This window comes from Panulirus ornatus, chromosome 29 (assembly GCF_036320965.1).
Source record: "Panulirus ornatus isolate Po-2019 chromosome 29, ASM3632096v1, whole genome shotgun sequence".
NCBI classification, from domain to species: Eukaryota; Metazoa; Arthropoda; class Malacostraca; order Decapoda; family Palinuridae; genus Panulirus; species Panulirus ornatus.
The window spans coordinates 5,868,954-5,890,183 of NC_092252.1; the positions used below are offsets into that span (position 1 = coordinate 5,868,954).

The 21,230-nt window shown below is 45.7% G+C and overlaps 2 protein-coding genes across 5 annotated transcripts in view; one reads left to right on the forward strand and one right to left on the reverse strand.

Annotated features, from left to right (window-relative positions):
* LOC139758040 (cell adhesion molecule 2-like) overlaps positions 1 to 12,172 on the forward strand; it is a 236,261-nt gene extending 224,089 nt beyond the window's left edge. The window contains exons 4-6 of the mRNA XM_071679054.1: positions 6,324 to 6,457; positions 6,831 to 7,059; positions 9,157 to 12,172. Of these exons, the coding sequence (XP_071535155.1) occupies positions 6,324 to 6,457; positions 6,831 to 7,059; positions 9,157 to 9,236 (443 nt within the window). The 3' untranslated portion in view covers positions 9,237 to 12,172. The remainder of the gene's footprint in view (positions 1 to 6,323; positions 6,458 to 6,830; positions 7,060 to 9,156) is intronic.
* The window catches only part of LOC139758038 (tRNA (32-2'-O)-methyltransferase regulator THADA-like), a 390,704-nt gene that overhangs the window by 316,556 nt on the left and 52,918 nt on the right, over positions 1 to 21,230 (reverse strand). The gene's annotated exons all lie outside the window — the stretch shown is intronic.

The window sequence follows — 21,230 nt, forward strand, 5'->3', positions numbered from 1 at the left end:
GTGTGTGTGTGTGTGTGTGTGTGTGTGTGTGTGTGTGTGTGTGTGTGTATGTATGTGTGCGAGTGCGCGCGTGCGTGTGTGTATATCATACATATAGATGGTCATTTCTCTCCCTTGACGTATACTGTGTCAAAACAACGTCCTGAGAGAGAGAGAGAGAGAGAGAGAGAGAGAGAGAGAGAGAGAGAGAGAGAGAGAGAGAGAGAGAATGTACGAGGTTGGATGCCATTTCCATACATGGAGGCGTTTATGTGACGGGGGGGGGGGGAGTTGAGTGGGGGGGGCGAGTGGGGGGGAGTCGAGTGGGGGGGGCTTCCCCCCCCCCCCCCCCCCCCCCCCTGCGTGTCACCAAGGCTTACGTCCCTCGACGGAAAGAAAGGGCACAAGTCTCGGTATGTGAGGACTGGTCCTCACCACCAACACTTGAGGAAACACAACATTGGAGTATAAACCTCCAACACTTAATAGTGTTCTGATATTCTCTCTCTCTCTCTCTCTCTCTCTCTCTCTCTCACGATGTTTGAACGTGCCTGTGTCCCAGACTACTAATCCCAGAGACCGACTCTTTTCTCCCCATCACTTAAGGGCACCCGTGCGCGCACCCTGGTACACGTCACTCGAGTGGAAAAGAAAATGGAAAAAAAATAAAAAAAGATATGCCGTTAACTGCTCTGTTTGTTTACCTTTGAGCTTTCATGCGCGATCGCTAGGTGGCATCTGTGTCGTCTACCCACCTACCCCCTGCTCCTCTTTACTTAAGCAAGCATCGTATTTCTAATCTATCTTTTAACCCTATGGGTGGAACAGCAGTACCCTTGAACAAGACGCCTCGATCTTTGAGTATGCCGTCTTGGCCTTTGACCAGACCTTTCTAAGGTCTCAGGTCAAAAAGGCCAAGCTAGTATCATACCCCCAAAAATGGCACCGTCGTGATCAAGGATTGTACCGTCTCGTTCAGCGGTCGTGCCCACGGGGGGGTTTAAGGTTGAAATCCCACCGCATTCATCTCTCCGGCACTGTGTAAATAAACTGCAAGTAATCACCCACTAAATATCGGCGACAACCCATTAACTGAAAACAGTATTTCAACATAAACCGTTCGACAATAAGGTATGGGACCGACCTCCAGCCAAACCGATGGAAAATTGCATGGGGAGCGACCTGGGGAATCATATTTATACGCCGTACTCCCGGTCGCTATTGGACTTCATTTGCATATTCGGTGTAGATATAGATACTCTGGCTGGTTTATGCCATCATCATGGGTCTGCTCTGTATTCAGCACTGTGTAGACCAGATATGGCCCATGTACACACGACAATTATTCTAATTGCAACACACAAAGGGTATATATACACAAAGGGTATATATATATATATATATATATATATATATATATATATATATATATATATATATATAGAAGAGTGTGTGTGTGTGTATATATATATATATATATATATATATATATATATATATATATATATATATATATATATATATACACACACAAAGGGTATATATATATATATATATATATATATATATATATATATATATATATATATATATATATTGGTAAACTTAACAGGTTTCTTTGTAAACCGGAGTAGTAAAAAAAAAAATAAACATCTCAAGACCAGGTTGCTAAATACGACCCGAGGTCCATTATACGAACAGAATCACCCAGTAAAAGATGTGTTCAAATAAAGGTGGCCTCTGGTGACCGGCACCAGCCGATAAACAGAGGAAGGGGATCTTAGGAACCTACGTGGCTCTATGCAAATGCTGGCGACCGTGTTCATAGGCCAGACGAAGGGTATTGTTATAGGGCCAGCCCAGCCTGGTGTGTGTGTGTGTGTGTGTGTGTGTGTAATATTACCATCTCCATCATCACCAACACCACTGCCACCACCACAGCATTAACATTTACACCTCATCAACAACACCACTACAGCGACAACCACGACTAACCCTGCAATAATACTACCACAACAGCAGAAAAAGAAAATATAAACACACCACAACTACAGCAGCCAAAACCAGAGCAACCACCCCACGACTACAACAGTTACAACCACCCTTCCACCATCATAACAACCACAACAAACTCCGCTAATTCAGCAACAACTACCACGACCACAATACAATCACAACCAATACCAAAAAAAAAAACAACTACGACCACAAACCCCCTTACAACAACAGCTACGAACGAGCTCCACCTCTATAACACCTCTACCATCACAAACAGCCCAGCACATACTACCACAACTCCTGCTACAATTACAGCCACCACCGCAACGACAAACCATAAAAAACTACGACCTTAAAACCCACCACTACCACCACCACGACGGTAACAGCCACTAACGACCACCACTACCACCACCAGCAGTAGTAGTAGCAGTAACCTGTGGCGCTCCCCCCAACTCTCATGCTCGGCCGACCGACGTGAACGAGGCGGACGCACGGTCGTTCAGATCAAAGCCAGGCGAGGTCGTCCCCCTGGGGGTAAATTGGTCGCTGCTATTGGCGCCTTCAAAGAATGTATACTGCTGGATCTACGGCCGCGGTCAGGCCAGGCCAGGACAGGCCAGGCCAACCCACACCACCAACACGGACCGCCTTACCAACCCACTCACACATACAATTTTGATATGTCCTGCTCCTCGTGTGTGCGTGTCCTCACCTCCGTCACTCCCCGTCACATACTCTTGAAATGTCCCGTCACATACACTCGAAACTGTCACGTCACGAACGTTTTGGTGTACGGGTCTCTCCAGAGATGATGTCTCACACAGTGAGGATATATCCCCCAAGTGTTTGCACGATCAAAAATTCCTCGTAAACTTCGACCCAGCGGTGTTAATGAGGTTCATAGAAGGGACTCGAAGCCTCCACGCACTTATACACTGCTGCGCCGCGCTGGAATTCAAAAGTTCCAAATATAAGATTAAACTTCAGATTTCCGCCTTGTTGTGCATGGGAGGATGGGATGGGGGGGGGGGGGCGCAAAAAATTATATATATATATAAATAATAAGTCAGCAACTTCGGCACTGACTTACCCGGCGGATAAAGAGGTTAAGGTCGGTAGGTCCTCTTTACTCTGTCAAGACATTAAATCGTAGATGAAAGGCGGGAAAATAATTTTACCAGCGCAGGAGGATGTGTGGCATATGGCAGGGCTCTGGGTTTACATAACACCTGCGCCAGCATGCGTGATATTTTTTTCAGTTGGTCCCTCCAAACCCCGTTTTCCTCCCTCATTACATATCCCATGTTCAATGTAACTGTTTTTTCCAGTTTTTTTTTTTGTTTCTTTTTTTTCGAAGAGAGATACACAAACACTGGCGTAACACAGCATGGTCAGGGTGGGAAAAAAATCTTTACTATAAACGACGGAAAAGAAAAATAATTTCCTTCCTAATTCACCGGAGTGCATCTATGAAAACCCCGCAGTCAAAGCCTCGTTCGCTATTGTCGGCAACTTAAGAGGAAGCCGCTATCTATGGTCGGGGCGGACGAGCGAATCCTTTAAAACTTCGTTTCTTTCAATACCCGCCGGAGTGGAGACTCAAACCCACTTAGCCGGGCCTAAATACATTTAGAGCAACTTAAGGGCGGGACAACTTTAGTTCGAACCGGCGGAGTAGTTTGGGAAATAATCGGTCAGGTCGCCTTCCATTAAGCCACCGGGGTGGCTGGTGGCCGCCCACCACCACCACCACCTACCCGGCGCTGGCCATCTTACTTCGCGTCGGTCGAAATCAACTAAAGACTCGAGCGGTCTCAACTCACGCTGACCACAGAGGGGAAGGATACTGCCATGCTCCTCTACCCACTGCTTGTACAGATAGGAGGGGGGAGGGGGTTGGAGATATGCCCTCGATAGGACTAGAGACACGAGAGAGACGGGAGGGGGAGACAAAAATAAGAGTTACATAAGACTGATCCTCACACCGACAGAGAGAGAGAGAGAGAGAGAGAGAGAGAGAGAGAGAGAGAGAGAGAGACTCTACTTTGGGGTCGCGTCACGGTATCGCCTCCCCTCGACGGCATCCCCTGGACTGGAAATGCAATATTCATCGGATGGCCGAGCGTGCCATTAGCCGCGGCAAAATTCCTGTAATGAACGAGATGTTGGGTTTGACCCCGAGACGCCATCAACACCCACCAGCGACCCCCCAGTGCGTAACTGCGGCTAATACAGGCCAGTTGAACACCACTCAATGCTACGATACATCGTTGAAGTCGTTGTCTATTACCCTGAGCTCACGACGGTAAGATGCTATATGGTTATGATGACCTGGGCTTTGACCTGACCCTTAAAGTTTTGATCAAACGCCAAGCCTTCATACTACAGGGTCATACCGTTGTGCTAAAGGGGTTACATAACTGAAGGCCAAGTCAGTATTATAACCAAATTCTTTTTTTACCCTACACAAGATCATACCACGTATACCACTGAGTAGGCACAAGCGTATACGTATATACATATACATCTTCCATATTGAATATAAATATTACCACTATTGTCACATCTACGAAATACGAGTACAATATTGTCATATCTTGCATGTGTTTTATGATATAGGAGCAGCGAAGAGTGGCCCCTCGTGGTGCTAATACCCTTAGTATGGTCCAGCCTTGCAGCTCTGGGCCAAGCACGACCCTACACCAGTCCACACCGTCCACCTTACACCCACCACCCCCGGAGGAACGGTTAATCTCAGTACACGCCCTCCGTGTCGGCCCCATTTACTCTGTCATCACTACACTGTATCCTACCCAGCTGGAATCAAGACTGTACTGGTACCAGTACGCTGTATCCCACCAAGCTAGATACACAGTACACCGTATCTCCACAAGTTAGATCAATGCCAGTGAGCTGTATCCTACCAAGATAGATCACGACTGTATGACTAGTACGCTGTATCCCACCACACCAGACCGTCTTAAAGCTCGCCAACCAAAGCAGACGATCCTAGAACGTACCCTGCCAGACACGACCATCGTAAATGGTAAGCGTGCCAGGCTACACCTGGCGCTAAAGTTGTATATCCTGCACCGCCACACCTCACCAAGTTGTATCCTGCAGCGCCATACCCCACTAAGGTGTATATCCTGCAGCGCCACACCCCACTAAGGTGTATATCCTGCAGCGCCATACCCCACTAAGGTGTATATCCTGCAGCGCCACACCCCACTAAGGTGTATATCCTGCAGCGCCATACCCCACTAAGGTGTATATCCTGCAGCGCCACACCCCACTAAGGTGTATATCATGCAGCGCTACACCCCACTAAGGTGTATATCCTGCAGCGCCTATACCCCACTAAGGTGTATATCCTGCAGCGCCATACCCCACTAAGGTGTATATCCTGCAGCGCCACACCCCACTAAGGTGTATATCCTGCAGCGCCACACCCCACTAAGGTGTATATCCTGCAGCGCCGAAAGCCTTGAGGTATATCCTGTTGCGTTATTCAAGGCTATGTATTGTTTACAATCCCCTCATGCATAAAACATACACACACACACTCACACACAGGGGGAAGGTCAGGGTATATGTCTGGGGGTTATTATTATCATTACCACTACTACTACTACTACCAACACTTCTATAGCTTCAAGACCCCTTTAAGGGTCTCCTAAAGCTTCAAGGAGGCGCTACAATCAGCAGTGGGAAAAAGATCGACTCCACTGGAGTAAAAGGTTCTCCGACGAGATCTGTACTCCCTTTCCCCTACTGACGGTGACGAGGCCCCGCCGACGGTGACTTTTCACTCGCGGTATGACCACGAACGGAAGGGGGGGGGGATTGGTAGGGGTGTCTGAAGTCCATCGAGGTATGCGCTATATCCAGGAACCAACGCTGGAATATGCTGGATTCCTAGTCAATTTCAGCGGCGCTCTAGAAACTGTTGCAGCGGTATCCAGGGCATCACTTCCATTTGACACCGAGATTTTGGCACCTTCCACAAGACTCTCTCTCTCTCTCTCTCTCTCTCTCTCTCTCTCTCTCTCTCTCTCTCTCTCTCTCGGCTGACATCCTCTCCCTGACACTCTCTCCCAAGCAGCCGGTCACGTTGGACTACGTCGCTCGCCCACCTCTCATTTTAACCCCCTCTCCCCTGTAGTGCCAATCTGGCCCAAACCTTCAACCGAACCCTCTCACTCACTCCAGAAACCCCTCCTCACTCTCTCCTCCCCCCTCAACTCCCATCGTCACACTAACCCCTCCTCCCCCACCCTTTCCGTCACACTGAGTCCGCCTCACACTAACGCCGTGCCTCTCGCTCTCTCCCCCCTCGCCAGACCTGCCAGACGGCGGCCCGGTGATCAAAGGGCTGAGGAGCCACTACCTGCCCGGGGACTGGGTCGACCTCACGTGCGTCTCCCGCAGGTCCAGGCCAGCGCCACGCCTCTCCTTCACCATCAACAACCAACCGGTACGTACGTAAGCCCTCCCTGTGCTCTGTGCCAAACACTGCCGTGCTCACCTGTGCTGTGGCGTACGGCAATTTATTGCTTCTCTGTACCACAGTATGTTAATTCTATTTACCATCTCGTATTGCTGCCATGTTCGATGACACATTCCTTCATTATGTGCATCAATATACTGCGTACACCTACGACAGCGTAATGGTTCCATGTACCATACCACATTACTTCAACGCGCGATAGCATACTGTCTCCACCACACCAGCTCTCAATTCAAGGACAGCTTGTTCCCACGCACACACACACACACACACACACACACACACACACACACACACACACACTAACTAATTGGTACAGCAACTGACCCTTCCCCTGCAGGCGTCCCCAGGGTGGCTGGAGCCCCAGGGGAACCAAATGGACCACGAGGGCCTGACCACGTCCTCCCTGCAGCTGCGGTTCTCCCTGCGGCCGCGTCTCTTGCAGGATGGCGACGCCCTGGTCCGCTGCGTCTCCGAGATCCCCGGGATACACCAACAGGTGACAGAGGAGGTGATCACTACGCGGCACCCGTACCACGCCTCCGTCCTCGGGGGTGGAGCAGCCCCAGGTGGGTACAATTACGCTGCTAAGTACAGACACACATCCTCAGTTATACTGGGGGGTCCTTAACCTGGGAATATACTCCAAGATCTGGTGAGTCTGCGGAGAGTATATACTGGAGGATCAGGGGGGGATAGCACATCCTTGAAAATGATGGGGCTAATATATCCTGGAAGATTAGGGGGGATAGTATATCCTGGAGGATCAAGGTGCTAGCATAACCTGGAAGATCAGGGGGCTAGTATACCCAGGAAGATCAGGGGGCTAGTATATCCTTCAAGATCAGGGGGCTAGCATATCCTGGAAGATCAGGGGGATAGCATATCCTGGAGGATCAGGAGGATAGTATACCCAGGAAAATCAGGGTGCTAGCATATCCTTGAAGATCTGGGAGCTAGCATATCCTGGAAGATCAGGGGGCTAGCATATCCTGGAAGATCAGGGGGCTAGCATATCCTGGAAGATCAGGAGGCTAGCATATCCTTGAAGATCAGGGGGGGGGGGCAAGTATATTATAAAAGATCAGGGAGGCTAGTATATTCTTACAGATCTGAGAGGCGTCCAGTATAATCTACAAGATTTTGGAAATGTCGCATCATCTGAAAACTATATTTCACCCTGAGAATATATATATATATATATATATATATATATATATATATATATATATATATATATATATATATATATATATATATATAAAGGGAGCAACGACAGCAACATTAAACAAATACTAAACACACCAGAAAAAAAACAGCAACACGAGATGAGCAAACAGCACCAACAGTTGAACCAACAAACCATACCATTACTACTGAAGACATTACAAACAGCACTAACAAGCCCTCGCTAAAAGAAAACGGAAAAATAGAAAACGAGAGGCCAGCTGCCCGCTGCCGCCAATTAAGACCTGCAGTCATGAGCGGTGTACAAGTAATTCCCGCCTTTATTATGGTTGACGGGTTGCCCGCGTCATTTGTACGTCCGTTACCTGCAGTAAGTGGCAATCACCGCCCTAGATTCTCTCTCTCTGTCCGTCTGTTTTTAATACGAGCTTCTGCCTTTCTGTCTAGCGCAACATCTTTGGTACTGATCTACTCGTGTTTGTGTGTTGTTATCATCATATACAGACGGGTTCGTCTGTCCTTCTGTCTGATTATTCCTCTACTTAATCCCATGTATATAATCTATTCTCATTTCTTATCTCTTCTCTATATCACTGTATCGTTAAATATGTCTAACCATCAATGTACATGTATGTATGTCTATATTCTTATAACAGTTGTATATATATATATATATATATATATATATATATATATATATATATATATATATATATGTAATGTGTGTGTGTGTGTGTGTTAAATAATCATGGATCTTGTATGTCATTTACTATAATTGCCTCGTTTCTCTCGCCCTGTTATTCCCAAGTCCACCCCTCTGACCTCAAATACACAAACTCACAGACACACACACACACACACACACACACACACACACACACATAAATAACTCGTCTCGAACCATCTTTCTCTTTAAACCCTCCCTCCGACCACGCACCCCCTTCCCTTCGTCTCCTCAATTCCCATTTTCACTCCCATCCCTTCTCAATCTTCTTTGCTCTTCCCTTCTTCCAAAGTTCTCTCTCTCTCTCTCTCTCTCTCTCTCTCTCTCTCTCTCTCTCTCTCTCTCTCTCTCTCTCTCTCTACGTTGTATTCATGGAAAAATCTATCACCATCAGAGACACAGTTTATGTTGTTTTACGTTTTATATTTTACATTCGCTTGTACCACAAGTTCCCGAAGGATGTGGCAACACGTTCTGGAAAATATATGAAACTCAATTCTTCTCTTATTCATGGTTTATGTTATTGCTTTATTCCATTGTTTTATTCCATTACCATCCTGTCGGAGGACACTGTCAGCCAGGGTCTATCCCACGCTACCTCATGTTGTCTATCCATACCACACGTACGTATACACATTTCAACCGGACTACTCCACCTAGGGGGGGTAAAAAAAAAACCATCCACATACCTCCCTACACACACACACACACACACGTGTGTTTCTAATGAGATCTTTATTCTCGTTTCCCACAGAAATCAGACCAGCTCTGGCCTCCCACGCCGTATGCCTGGTGCTTCCCCTGCTGCTGTCTGCGGTCCTCCCGCACATCTGAGCCGCCTCCCGCATCTCCTGAGTAGTAGTCAAGAAAGTCGTCCTCCCGCATCTCTACGAGTTTGCATCAAACCCGCCAAGACCCAACGCGGTCGATCGCACATCTCTTGGAGTGGTCACCCGCACGTCTCGAGCCGCCACATCCACGAGCCACAGAACCCACCGGGAGCAACAACAACAATAACACCAACCCCCTTCCCAGTCTGGCACCCTAGCAAAACCACAGCAACACACGTCAAGAGCGGCAGGCCTGCGCGTCACCCGCATTCTGGGCCGCGTCACCCGCCAGGGAACAGAGGGGCGGCGTCAACCACACTCCGATCCGCCTCATCACCCTCCACTCCTCCCCCACCAGAAGCAAAGATGCGACGACCCTCGTCAGCCACCCCGCAAAGTCGATGGGTTATTCTCGCCCCTTTACCATCCCAAACTGCAAGGCGTTCATATGAGCGTCATCACCCGTCCTGAACACAGCCTCCCATACACATCACCCGCATTTCTCAGCCATATCTCCTCCCCTTCCACAGTGCTTCTCCCCAACCCCAATCATCACCCGCATCTGCGAGCCAAGTCCACCCGCCTCAGAGAAGCCTCAACTGTCACCCGCAACAATCACTCCCCCTCGTTTTGGGTTTCCAATTTAAACTTTGATTTTAATACTTCCCTTGCGCTTTTTCCTGCAACCCCCACACCCCCTTCTCTTGACTTTGTGAACTGGGTCGCCTGAATCTTATGAGCTAGCATCCGTAAACATCCCGAGTACGTGAGGGCTTGTGAGTCACCGAGGATCATATACGAGTATACGAGTCTGCACGGATTTTTTTTCCCCTATGTCTAACACGTCGATGAATCGCCAGTAACTGTTGGTTCCGTGGGTACTTGCCTGTCTCTGTATCGTGCGAGTATAACTGTTCGCTGTGCATGAGTATACGAGTAACTTGTGGCATTACCCGAGTGTGTGGCTGAAATGCATGGAGGTTTTCCGTACACACACTACAGCTCCTCGTTGCATTCCTTAATGCAGAAGCGAGACTGACTCATTTACGTAACGGAGCGTAGGGCATTAAGTTACACTATCATCGTCCTCAAAAGTGTCAAGTTTATGCATTCCCTAATGATGAGCCGTCGCTCTGAACTGTTAGTGAGAGATAACAGCGTCTACCTTAAGGTACACCAGCAACAATGATGCGGACGATGACCCTCACTGTATCTCTCACTTCTCCACCCCTCACTGCATCTCTCCCCACTTCACCCACTCACTGCATCTCTCCCTTCTCCATCACGCACTGCATCTCTCCCCGCTCCACCCACTCGCTCACTGCACCTCCCAGCTCCCCATCCCTAAATGCACCTCTCCCCTCTCCACCCCTAACTGCACCTCTCCCCTCTCCACCCCTTCCTGCACCTCTCCCCTCTCCACCCCTTCCTGCACCTCTCCCGTCACAGATCCTCCACTACCACTCAAGCATCCGACCTTCCAATTACCCAACGAGGTAAATCAGGTCACCACAACTTTCCCTTCACAAAGGTCACTGAACCCGCCTCTGTCCTCCCCTACCCCCTCCTCCTCTCTCCTTCCAGCCCAAATGATGAATGACCCTCCCATCCCCCTCTCCTCCCATTCCTCAACTCCTCCCCTCTCCTCCCATGTGACCTGCATCGCATTTAAGCCAGGTCATGTCTCCTCCCCCAGATTAAGATACAAGCTGCCACGCAGCCCCAAAACCGCTCCAAGATCACACACACACACACACACACACACACACACACACACAAAGTCGTCGACTTCGGGTATAAACTGCTTGGCTTGAACGTTCACAAGATAATCCTGGCTTTCCCATCGCTTCGCTTAACGTCTTCCGAAATGCTTCTTTAACCCGAGTTCTGCTTCGTTAACCGGAGCACCGAGACCCGTAGAAGTTTACCCATACATCTCGGCAAACAGCCATAGTCTTTTTTTTTTAAAGTCTTCCGTTATTTCTGACGAAACACTGACCTCATCATATTACCTAACCGTTACGTAAACGTGACTCGCTAGTCTCCGCAACACCACACAACGCACTATTCATTATTCGCACACAACGCACTCTTCACTGTTCGATATTTACTGCGAAACCTTAACACAAGTAACAAACATCTATTTCATCATCCAAAAATCATCTCAAAAAGTAAGAGTAATTCTAGATACTCTCTTACAAAACTAACATCGTAAACGATCCTGGAATCTTTACTGCGAGAGAAACACCTCGCAAACACACCCGAAAATATTTCTCTTTACGAAATTACTTGGCCAACTTCCTCTCGCGCGCGCGCTCCCCTCGTTACAACGAACGCCGTTATTACATCTGCAAATCTTCCGTAATTCTGATAAACTCTCTTTATTAAAAGGCCATTCTTCACCAGGGGCACGCTCCAAAGTCTCTATTTCGCGTCGATTTAATATTTTTAAATCAAAAAACGTATTTCACGTTGATCTTTTTCTTTGTGAACTAGAAAAAGAAAAACGTTACGCCCTAAGAAGGATTATATTTCCCACCCCTTTAAATACGTATAACGAACGGATTCCCACTTTCTATGCGCACCTCTGAGGACTTCGAAAATCAAACGGGAAACGTTCCCAATTCCTCCTCCACTCCGACCGAAGCTCCGAGTAACATACGCTCGCAGAACGCTCACTCACCGCTTCCTACACGTCCTCAACAACCTGTACACAGCAATACTGACACACATATTGACACACATATTTATGGCCGCATGTGTTCCCGTCTATCTGCGTCTGATGACAGGAACACGCGTTTCCATGCGTTTCATAATATATGTAGCCGATTCGTTCACACATTGGATTTAGACAGGCATTTCCTATATTTGTACTGTTGTGTGTGTGTGTGTGTGTGTGTGTGTGTGTGTGTGTGTGTGTGTGTGTGTGTGTGCGCGCGCGCGCAGGGCACAATACTAAAATTACCTATTAAAAAGTAAAATGAAATAATATTCAAAGATTTATTACGCGTTTTCTTAAAAAAAAAAATACAACTTCCAAGCATTCATAAAACGCCATTCCGGTATAGTCATAAAAATGTACCATAAAACGATATAGAAAAAAATGTCAAAACATAGAGAACCGATAACTTTTCATGGCTTGAAAAACACTGGCCCTCTGTTATCACGGTTCTTCCTTACCTCAGCGATGTGTTTATTTGTATCGACACTTGGCTGTAATATACTGCAGCTGCCTCCCCCTCCCTCACCCCTTTAAGCCCGAGACCATTATATTATCAGCTTGCTACAGTTTCCTGTGACCACGCACGCTAGAACGATCATCGCGACAACCTCACGCTAGGACGCACACCAGCTGGCCCGTCGCATGGCCGCGCTCAGACGAACTTCGCGCCAAAATGGTCGTGTAGACCGGACAGAAACCTACCTGAAATTATTCCCCTTTTTACACGACGACACCCCCCCCCCCCCCGGCCCCCGATACATGATTAAAAATTATGACCTCGTAATATTTGCAACTCTAATTTCGATATCTATTCTACGAACACAGAGTAAAATATAATAATCATAACGTCCCGTGAATTCTTAACACGGGGGGGATTTCTACATGTCCTTCCTATACTACATCTGTCTGGATTTAAATAATCAACCACATCAGCGGTACGATATACAATATCCCAGAACACCCTCTTTTTTTTCTCCATGGACCACTTGCAGCTTCAAAGCTGCGCTACACTCAGTAGCAGGGATTGGTTGTATACCTCGATGACACAGCCTCTCCAAAGGTGACATTTCACTCACGGTGCAATCTCATGCAGGCAGAGTCGGATAACACCTATATATATATATATATATATATATATATATATATATATATATATATATATATATATATATATATTGGATATTTAGAGCAGCACCAGTATGAAAAAAAGTTAGTCAACTTAACTCACGAGTAAGGCATTCTGAGAAAGAGGGAGAGAGAGAGAGAGAGAGAGAGAGAGAGAGAGAGAGAGAGAGAGAGAGAGAGAGAGAGAGAGAGAGAGAGAGGCTGGCGGTTCATATCCAGATCAAAGGTGAAGGGCCGAGCGCACAGTAACACGCGTTAACAACACTGACTGACAGGGAGCTGCCCCTGACCCACACCCTCTGGTTCTCCCTGACCCACACCCTCTGGTTCTCCCTGACCCGACCCACACCATCCCCACCCTCTGCTTCCACGTGGTCAGCAGAAGCGGGGCTAAAAAGACGAGGAACATTACTTTTCAGCAACTACTGGCGCATTCCTCATTCCCCTTCCCATCCATACTCTTACATAAGCCGAGCTACAGCATCTCTCTCTCTCTCTCTCTCTCTCTCTCTCTCTCTCTCTCTCTCTCTCTCTCTCTCCTTTCTTCCCCCGTCCACCACACGTAACCCTTGACGACAAGTAACCAACACGACCCGTTCTTCACAGCCCTTAATTTTCCCTCGGGTGACCGCTACGCTCTTCCTCCGGGCAAAACCTCGTCGTAAGTACTCTCTCTCTCTCTCTCTCTCTCTCTCTCTCTCTCTCTCTCTCTCTCTCTCTCTCTCTCTCTCTCTATGGCCAGACGGGAGGCCCAGAACAGAGTCTCTCCTCGGCTAGGGCTGCCATGGCTGGGCCCTGGCACTCTATAAATGGAAATCCGTGGAATGGATGGAGGTGTAGGAGGTCTCCGTAGTTCAGCAGGGGGTGGAGGGTCCCTCGCAGACCAGAGAAGGGGGCGTGTGGTTCGATACACAGACAAAGCTCGGCAACTGTCGTCGTGACCGGAAACCGTAAACTTCAACAATCGAGGGGGGGGGGAGAGCTTTATTGCAATTAGGAAGTACCCATAGATGTATAATCATGAGCTGAGCACTGCAATCACAGACGTGGACCAATACACTGAAGGGAATTGTTGCAAATAGGCCTTGACCCCTCCGCCAGGAGACCTGGGTCTCTCCAATCGAGGAAAAGGCGTCAATAATCGCTCTTGTGAATCACGTCAATAGAGGTAAAAAAAAAAAAAAATATATATATATATATATATATATATATATATATATATATATATATATATATATACACACACAACAAATTTGACAAAATGTAGATAAAACGACAGAACCATAACATCAATAATGTGAGATCACTTCGCCCGTCAAGCCTCCTGATATCATGCCATCATCTCAGCTGATATCATGCCATCATCTCAGCTGATATCATGTCATCATCTCAGCTGATATCATGCCATCATCTCAGCTGATATCATGCCATCATCTCAGCTGATATCATGCCATCATCTCAGCTGATATCATGCCATCATCTCAGCTGATATCATGCCATCATGTCAGCGGATATCATGCCATCATGTCAGGTGACATCATGCCAGCCAGTGACCCGTTATATGATACCACGTCACCTCGTCTGCTGGTACCAAACCATCTGATCAAGTGGGACTGACTTGGCTGACACTGGTTTATCCAGTCATCTGACCCCCTGTCACCAAGTCAGCCATTAATTAGTCAACCCACTCAGCTGCTGTCACATCACACGCTCAGCTGACGTCTCACCCGGTCAGCTGATGTGTCGTCGGCGGATCAGCTGATAATCTCCGTCCACCTGTCGTGTTGATGGTGACGTAAGCTACTACAGTGTGCGTCACTTTCATGTAGCAACCGTAAGATTCACACCTCCACACCGCACCATCCTACCCAACGACCGTCGACACACAAACAGAAAATCTCTGATGCAAGACAGGTGTATGTGTGTGTGTATGGCACTTTGCGCAGCCGTTCGTATGTCATTACCGAACATTACGATTAATCTAAGCCTCAGGAGCCTCGCCGCTTCGTAATGCAATGATCATTTTCCGCTGGAGATTACCCGACCCATCGACTCCAAACGACACGACCTGACAGTATTTACTCCTTAAGCTTCCATTTGCGAAATTTATAGAATATCTTCCCGCGGTAAGGTTGCTAATTAGGAGGCATTACGGAGCCGAAATAAAAATCAGTCCACGGGCATTTCGCTGTACTCGTTTACATTAGGCACCTCATTATCAGTTATCAACCCAAAAAAATATTACAGATATTCAGAAGATATTTACGAACCGATTCACGTAAATCATATTACACAAAGCCTCCTTAAAACATATATTTATGAAAAAAATAATCCTCTTTCAGAGTCCGAACGTAAATCCTCTTTGATTCTGCTCTTCGCAGCACCTCTTTTGAGCCGTGAACACTAAGCCTACACTAACACCCACCAAAACTGCGATAAAGCATGTGCTTCTCTCATACTTTGCACAGCAAAGTGTAATATTCGAAGTAGCAGACAAAATATAGGTACACGTCTGTGAGAAATTAGAAATTAGCAGGACTTTTATATGAAAAGTTCTTTTGATTATATATATATATATATATATATATATATATATATATATATATATACTCCTATGAGTCCATATATATTATCCCTGGGGATAGGAGAGAAAGAATACCGCCCACGTATTCCCCGCATGTCGTAGAAGGCTACTAAAATGGGTGGGAGCGAGGGGTCTGGAAATCTTCCCCTTCTGTTTTACTTTCTAAAAGAAAGAACAGAGATGGGGGCCAATCGAGGATCTTTTTTCTCTTCCCATCTAAGGCTCAGTCATCTGTTCTCAACGCTCTTTCGCTAACGCTTGAAATGGCGTGTGTGTGTGTGTATATATATATATATATATATATATATATATATATATATATATATATATATATATATCTATATATATATATATATACCTTATTAATGAATGCCTGATGAAAAATGTACAATGACATATCACAGACTCATTCCTTTTCATTAGGTTAGTACTTGCGTAACTGAAAATGTATAAACGTCAAAGTATCTCTTCATCATATACCGTGCAAAAATATCTTTATCTATTCCGTTGCTGCCCCTGCAGTGCGTTTGTATCAACTTCAATACTATCTTCCGGTTTCTTTTTTTTCCGTGATCAATTTTCTCTTTTTTATGCACAATTTCTTTTCTTAATATGGTAAATTCTTTTTTTTTTTTACTTTGGTAGCTATCAATACACACACACGTCATTTCATTCATTCCTTGACCATCATCAGTGTCACAAATATTCTATGATTCAGTCGAATGATAAAAATATTCCCTTGTGAATATTTTTTTTGGGGGAGGGGGGGGGCGCAGACCGTAACCCTGGCTAGGGAGGACAGCCTCGCCCCAGACCACTGCTTCGATATTGGGGTCTTTCAGGCCTATCGACTGCCAGGAGGAGGAGGAGGGGGACGGATGGTGTCATCAAAGACCATTATCGTCGAATTGTAACCACCATCTGGGTAATCATTACACCTTCTTCGGGCGTGAGGCTAATTCTGCGACCATACGCTCTCTCACTGTATATGTATACAGGAACACGTGGTAATTCAAACAGCAACAGATCAGTGGGTCCCTTCGAGTCTGTGTGTGACGGCGAGAGATATCAGAAACTCACAGAATATCCGGCTCTTGGGTTGATAAATGAACTAACTCATGGTTATAGGAAGAAATAAATGTAAAACATCACGTTCACTCGAGAACGTCAGCGAATGTATACTAACAATAATTGAAAAGTTCAATAAATATGACACTCATGCGTACGATTGATAGATGAATAAACGCAACAATACAAAAAATAAAACCTATACATAGTTGATGAAAACTATTGTATAGCGTTACATTTTCTTTTATTCCCAACACCCTCCAGACCAGGCCCACTTCAAATCCTTCCTACCAAGGAGAAAAAAAAAAACTCACCGTTTGAAACGCCCACCGTTTGAAACGCCCACCGTTTGAAAGATATCTTAGAAAAAAATGCCGACGAGAATGTAAACAAAACACACACCTTCAAAATCTGGTACCACAAGATGACGTCAAACGTTTTACACTGCATTATTTCTCAGTGCGAAAATGTGTGCAAAAAAAAAAAAAAAAACCAACTGAAATACAGCCGGGTAATTAGTTTCCCTGTAAACAATACACGAGTATCAACTACAGTTGTGCACGCGTGTGGAAGGTAAATTTATTGTTGATTTTAAAAGTAAAACAAAATATGATTAATAAAAAAAAAAATATCTATTTTCAAAACGAAAACGTAAAACGTAATCTTTAAATAATTTTATAAACAATTACTTCCACTGCCCTACAAAAATTAACACGTACATTGTCGGAATATTACAGTGATATTTAAAAAGGTATACGTGTATCATCAACGTATAGTACGTATAATTGAAAAGGTATATGTGTATTATCAACGTATAGTAGGTATATTCAAAAAGGTATACCTGTGTTATTGCCGTACAGTAGGTATATTTGAAAAGGTATATATGTATAATAAACATATTGTGGGTATACCCGGATGACGGCCATTAGCAGATGATAGGCCATCAATTCCAACACTTACATACGTAAGTAAATATTTGTCGCCAGGATTGAAATGGAACGCAAACACAAAACAAAGAAAATATAATGAATAAGCAATTACGTACAATTTTGCTAAAATCAAATAGGGAAGTGCCCTTCCAAAATAAACAAGGTTGAGATAATCCAATTAAATAACTGGACAAGCATCGGAAATATTTGTTAAAGAATAAATAAAATCAATCAACGCACAAATAAATATCACAGTATCCAACAAACGCAATTAGCATCATCACGATCAACAAAAACAAAAAAAAACGAGTCGAACTATCAGAAAAAGTCAAAAAGAACAAAACCATGTGACAATTACACAGAACCTTTAGAACAAGGACAGCGAACACGTCACGCGAGACTAACAAACATATATTCCCAACGACACAAACAAAGAATCTACCATCAAAGACACAAACAAACGCAACGACAAACAAAAGCAAAAATAAACCAATACACGGTGTAATGAAGCAAAGAGAGCTTGTAAACAAGACAGAGACTCTTACAAATACGCCTACTGACAATAAGCACAAAAACACAACAAAAAAAAAAAAAACAAGAACAGATGCCTCATATCGGCACCGCCCTTCTGATCTCCGTCATTAAGGGGAAATTATTCCGATTAATTTTTCCAGCACCGCTGATAATCTTGGGAGATTATCGCCACTTCCGTCCCGCTGCTGAGCATTACTGATAATTCGTTAATCCCTCGCCACGGACCTCAATACCCTCGGGGGGGGGGGGGGGGGGGTGTGTGTGTGTGTGTGAAGGATGACAAGCGGTTTTTTCTCCTCTCTATGTATCTTCATTTTTACCAATTCTATTATCCTCTTACATGTGTTTTTATTTCCCTCTCAAACATCGTTTCTATTTCCTTCTCATACATGTTTCTATTTCCCTCTCACGCGTTTTTCTATTTCCCTCTCACACGTTTTTCTATTTCCCTCTCACGTTTTTCTATTTCCCTCTCACTCAAATGTCTTTTTCCCTCTCACAAACGTTTTTATTTCCCTTTTACTCATGCATTTCTATTTCCCTTTCACTCATGCATTTCTATTTCCCTTTCACTCATGCATTTCTATTCCCCTCTCTCACACGTGTTTCTTCATTCCTCTCTCACACACACGTGTCTCTTTCCCTCTCACACGTATTCCCCCCCCCCCCCCCATCTCTTTGAAAATATACACAATTTTCCCATTATAAGCGATCTTCCTCTCCCCTCTCTTATGACTCTCTCTCTCTCTCTCTCTCTCTCTCTCTCTCTCTCTCTCTCTCTCTCTCTCTCTCTCCCACCCAGGGAGGGCGAGCTCAAGCACCTGAACCTGTCGCTACAGATTAACCCAAGTCTCCACATTCTCCCAGAGGTCACTACAAATTAGCAACAAAAAAAAGAAAAAAAAACCGGGCATTAAGCGCCGTTTTACGAGAGGCTCGCCAATTCCCGCCACTTTATGACCGAAATTGTCCGTTTTCTTTAATACTCATGATTTCATTACGAGAGGCTTAGAAACTTAGCCCGTATTTCTTCTCTTTCCCTCGCAGAAGAACGCTGGTTCGATTCCCTGGCTGGTATATGTAACCTTGCTCGGATGTTTCCATTGGAACAAGGAAAGAAAAGAGAAAAAAAAATGCGTACAATCAGAAAATCTTGCTGTACCGTATGTCCATATTACTTGAATACGGGAAATATTTCGCTAAACCTGTATCAATCATGAACCTTTTCAATTGCCTTCCTCCATAACAAAGCGAAAATTGAAACTAAAATTCCGAACCGTCGGAAAATTAAACCCTTTCCCTCTCTTCCTCTATCATATATATATATATATATATATATATATATATATAGTGTGTGTGTGTGTGTGAACGGAACCCAAGGCGCTCCTCTGACTCAGGAGAACGGGGATCTAGGGAACACCCCCCCCCCCATCCCTTGGATATTAGCCCCCATATATGGTGTCGGTCCCGTCCTGTGTACATGTGTGTGCGAGCTCCTTTCTCAGTTTATGTGACGCTGTACTGGTGTGGCTTACATACAAATGTGTATACTCATGCGCGAGCATACGGTACATACATACATACATACATACATACGTCTACCAAAAAAAAAGACAATGTACCACATGAAAAATATCCTCGTAATTAAAGCGTAAAAATAACGAACGTCCTCAGAGCTCCGCCTGGATTCACCTACAACTGACAACCCCTAATAACACACACAACCATAACAACACAGCCATCTACCTTCATGTTACCGTTTCACACAGGAATGTCCCCTCTATCCCAGCTTCCCTCGCTTCTCCCTTGGGGCAGAGGGGCAGTACCGGGAGGGGAATGAGGATGGGGAGAGTGGGAGGTTACACGTCACCCCGGGTGACCAGGAGGCCGTCTTTATGGATGGAAGGAGAGAGGAAGAGAGCGAGGTGGCACTTTGTACAATTACGACGTCTGGGTCGAGATGAGCTTTCCCCCATGCTTCACTCTGTCTCCTCTCTCATACAATTATACACCTCTCTCTCTCTCTCTCTCTCTCTCTCTCTCTCTCTCTCTCTCTCTCTACTACTTACGTGTGATCACCGTCACGCCACCATCGGCCTGCGCGCCTGCCGGCACCAAGAGCTTCCACCCCTTGGGGTCGCCTACCACCTTAGTGGGCCCCACCCGAGACAGGGGCCGCCGCCCCGCTCCGCTCCCAACAGCACCACCGCTCCCTCAAGACCCGCGACAACTTCCTCCGCTCCGTCAACTCCACAAGTTCTCCCCAACTCCGTCGGGATCTGTTGTCGACTCTGCCATATCTATAAACCGTATCCATCTCCGTCTGTTCAATGTCTGTTACTCCTGTTGACTGATCTATGCCAATTCTATCATTCTCTCAGATCTGGATAATGTTATCTCTCTCTCCTCCTTAGAGTCCTGTCCAATTCTCAATTATGTACACCCCCTTCCCTCTGTCAAACTTCTGTCCCCCCAGCCCCCCTTTCCTGTCAAGTTGATCAAGTCCGTCAGTACCGTCAGCAACGCCATGCATGTGTGTCTGTCACCTCAGTATAGTTTCTCAACTCCGTCAGCTTAAGTAATCGTCTCTAACAGGGCCTGTTTCTTCTCCCGTCATCTCTGTCTATCCTGTTACTTTCCTCCAAACTACCTCAAAGAAATTTGTTCTATCACCTCGGGGGAATTTTCTACACAGCCTGTCAACTTTCTCAACAACATCTGTTCATTTCCTTCTCTCTCTTAACACAGAGGGCTGTGTTAAGTCTCTAGTCCTTTACCAACAACAACCCCACCCCACAAGTCCTTCAAAAAAGGTTCGCACACCTTCATAAAGGCTTTCCCCAACTCTTTCAGTTACACAAAAATTGTGATCATTTTCCTGTATCCGCTCAATCTGTGGCCAACCCTGTCATGAAATTAATAATATAATGTATTACTAGTCAATAATTATTTGTAGGTCATTGGTCTTGTTACCATGCCTAGTACATCTTGGCTGTCACTTGTAAACCTCTCTTGCACGAGCCGTGGCAAAGATTC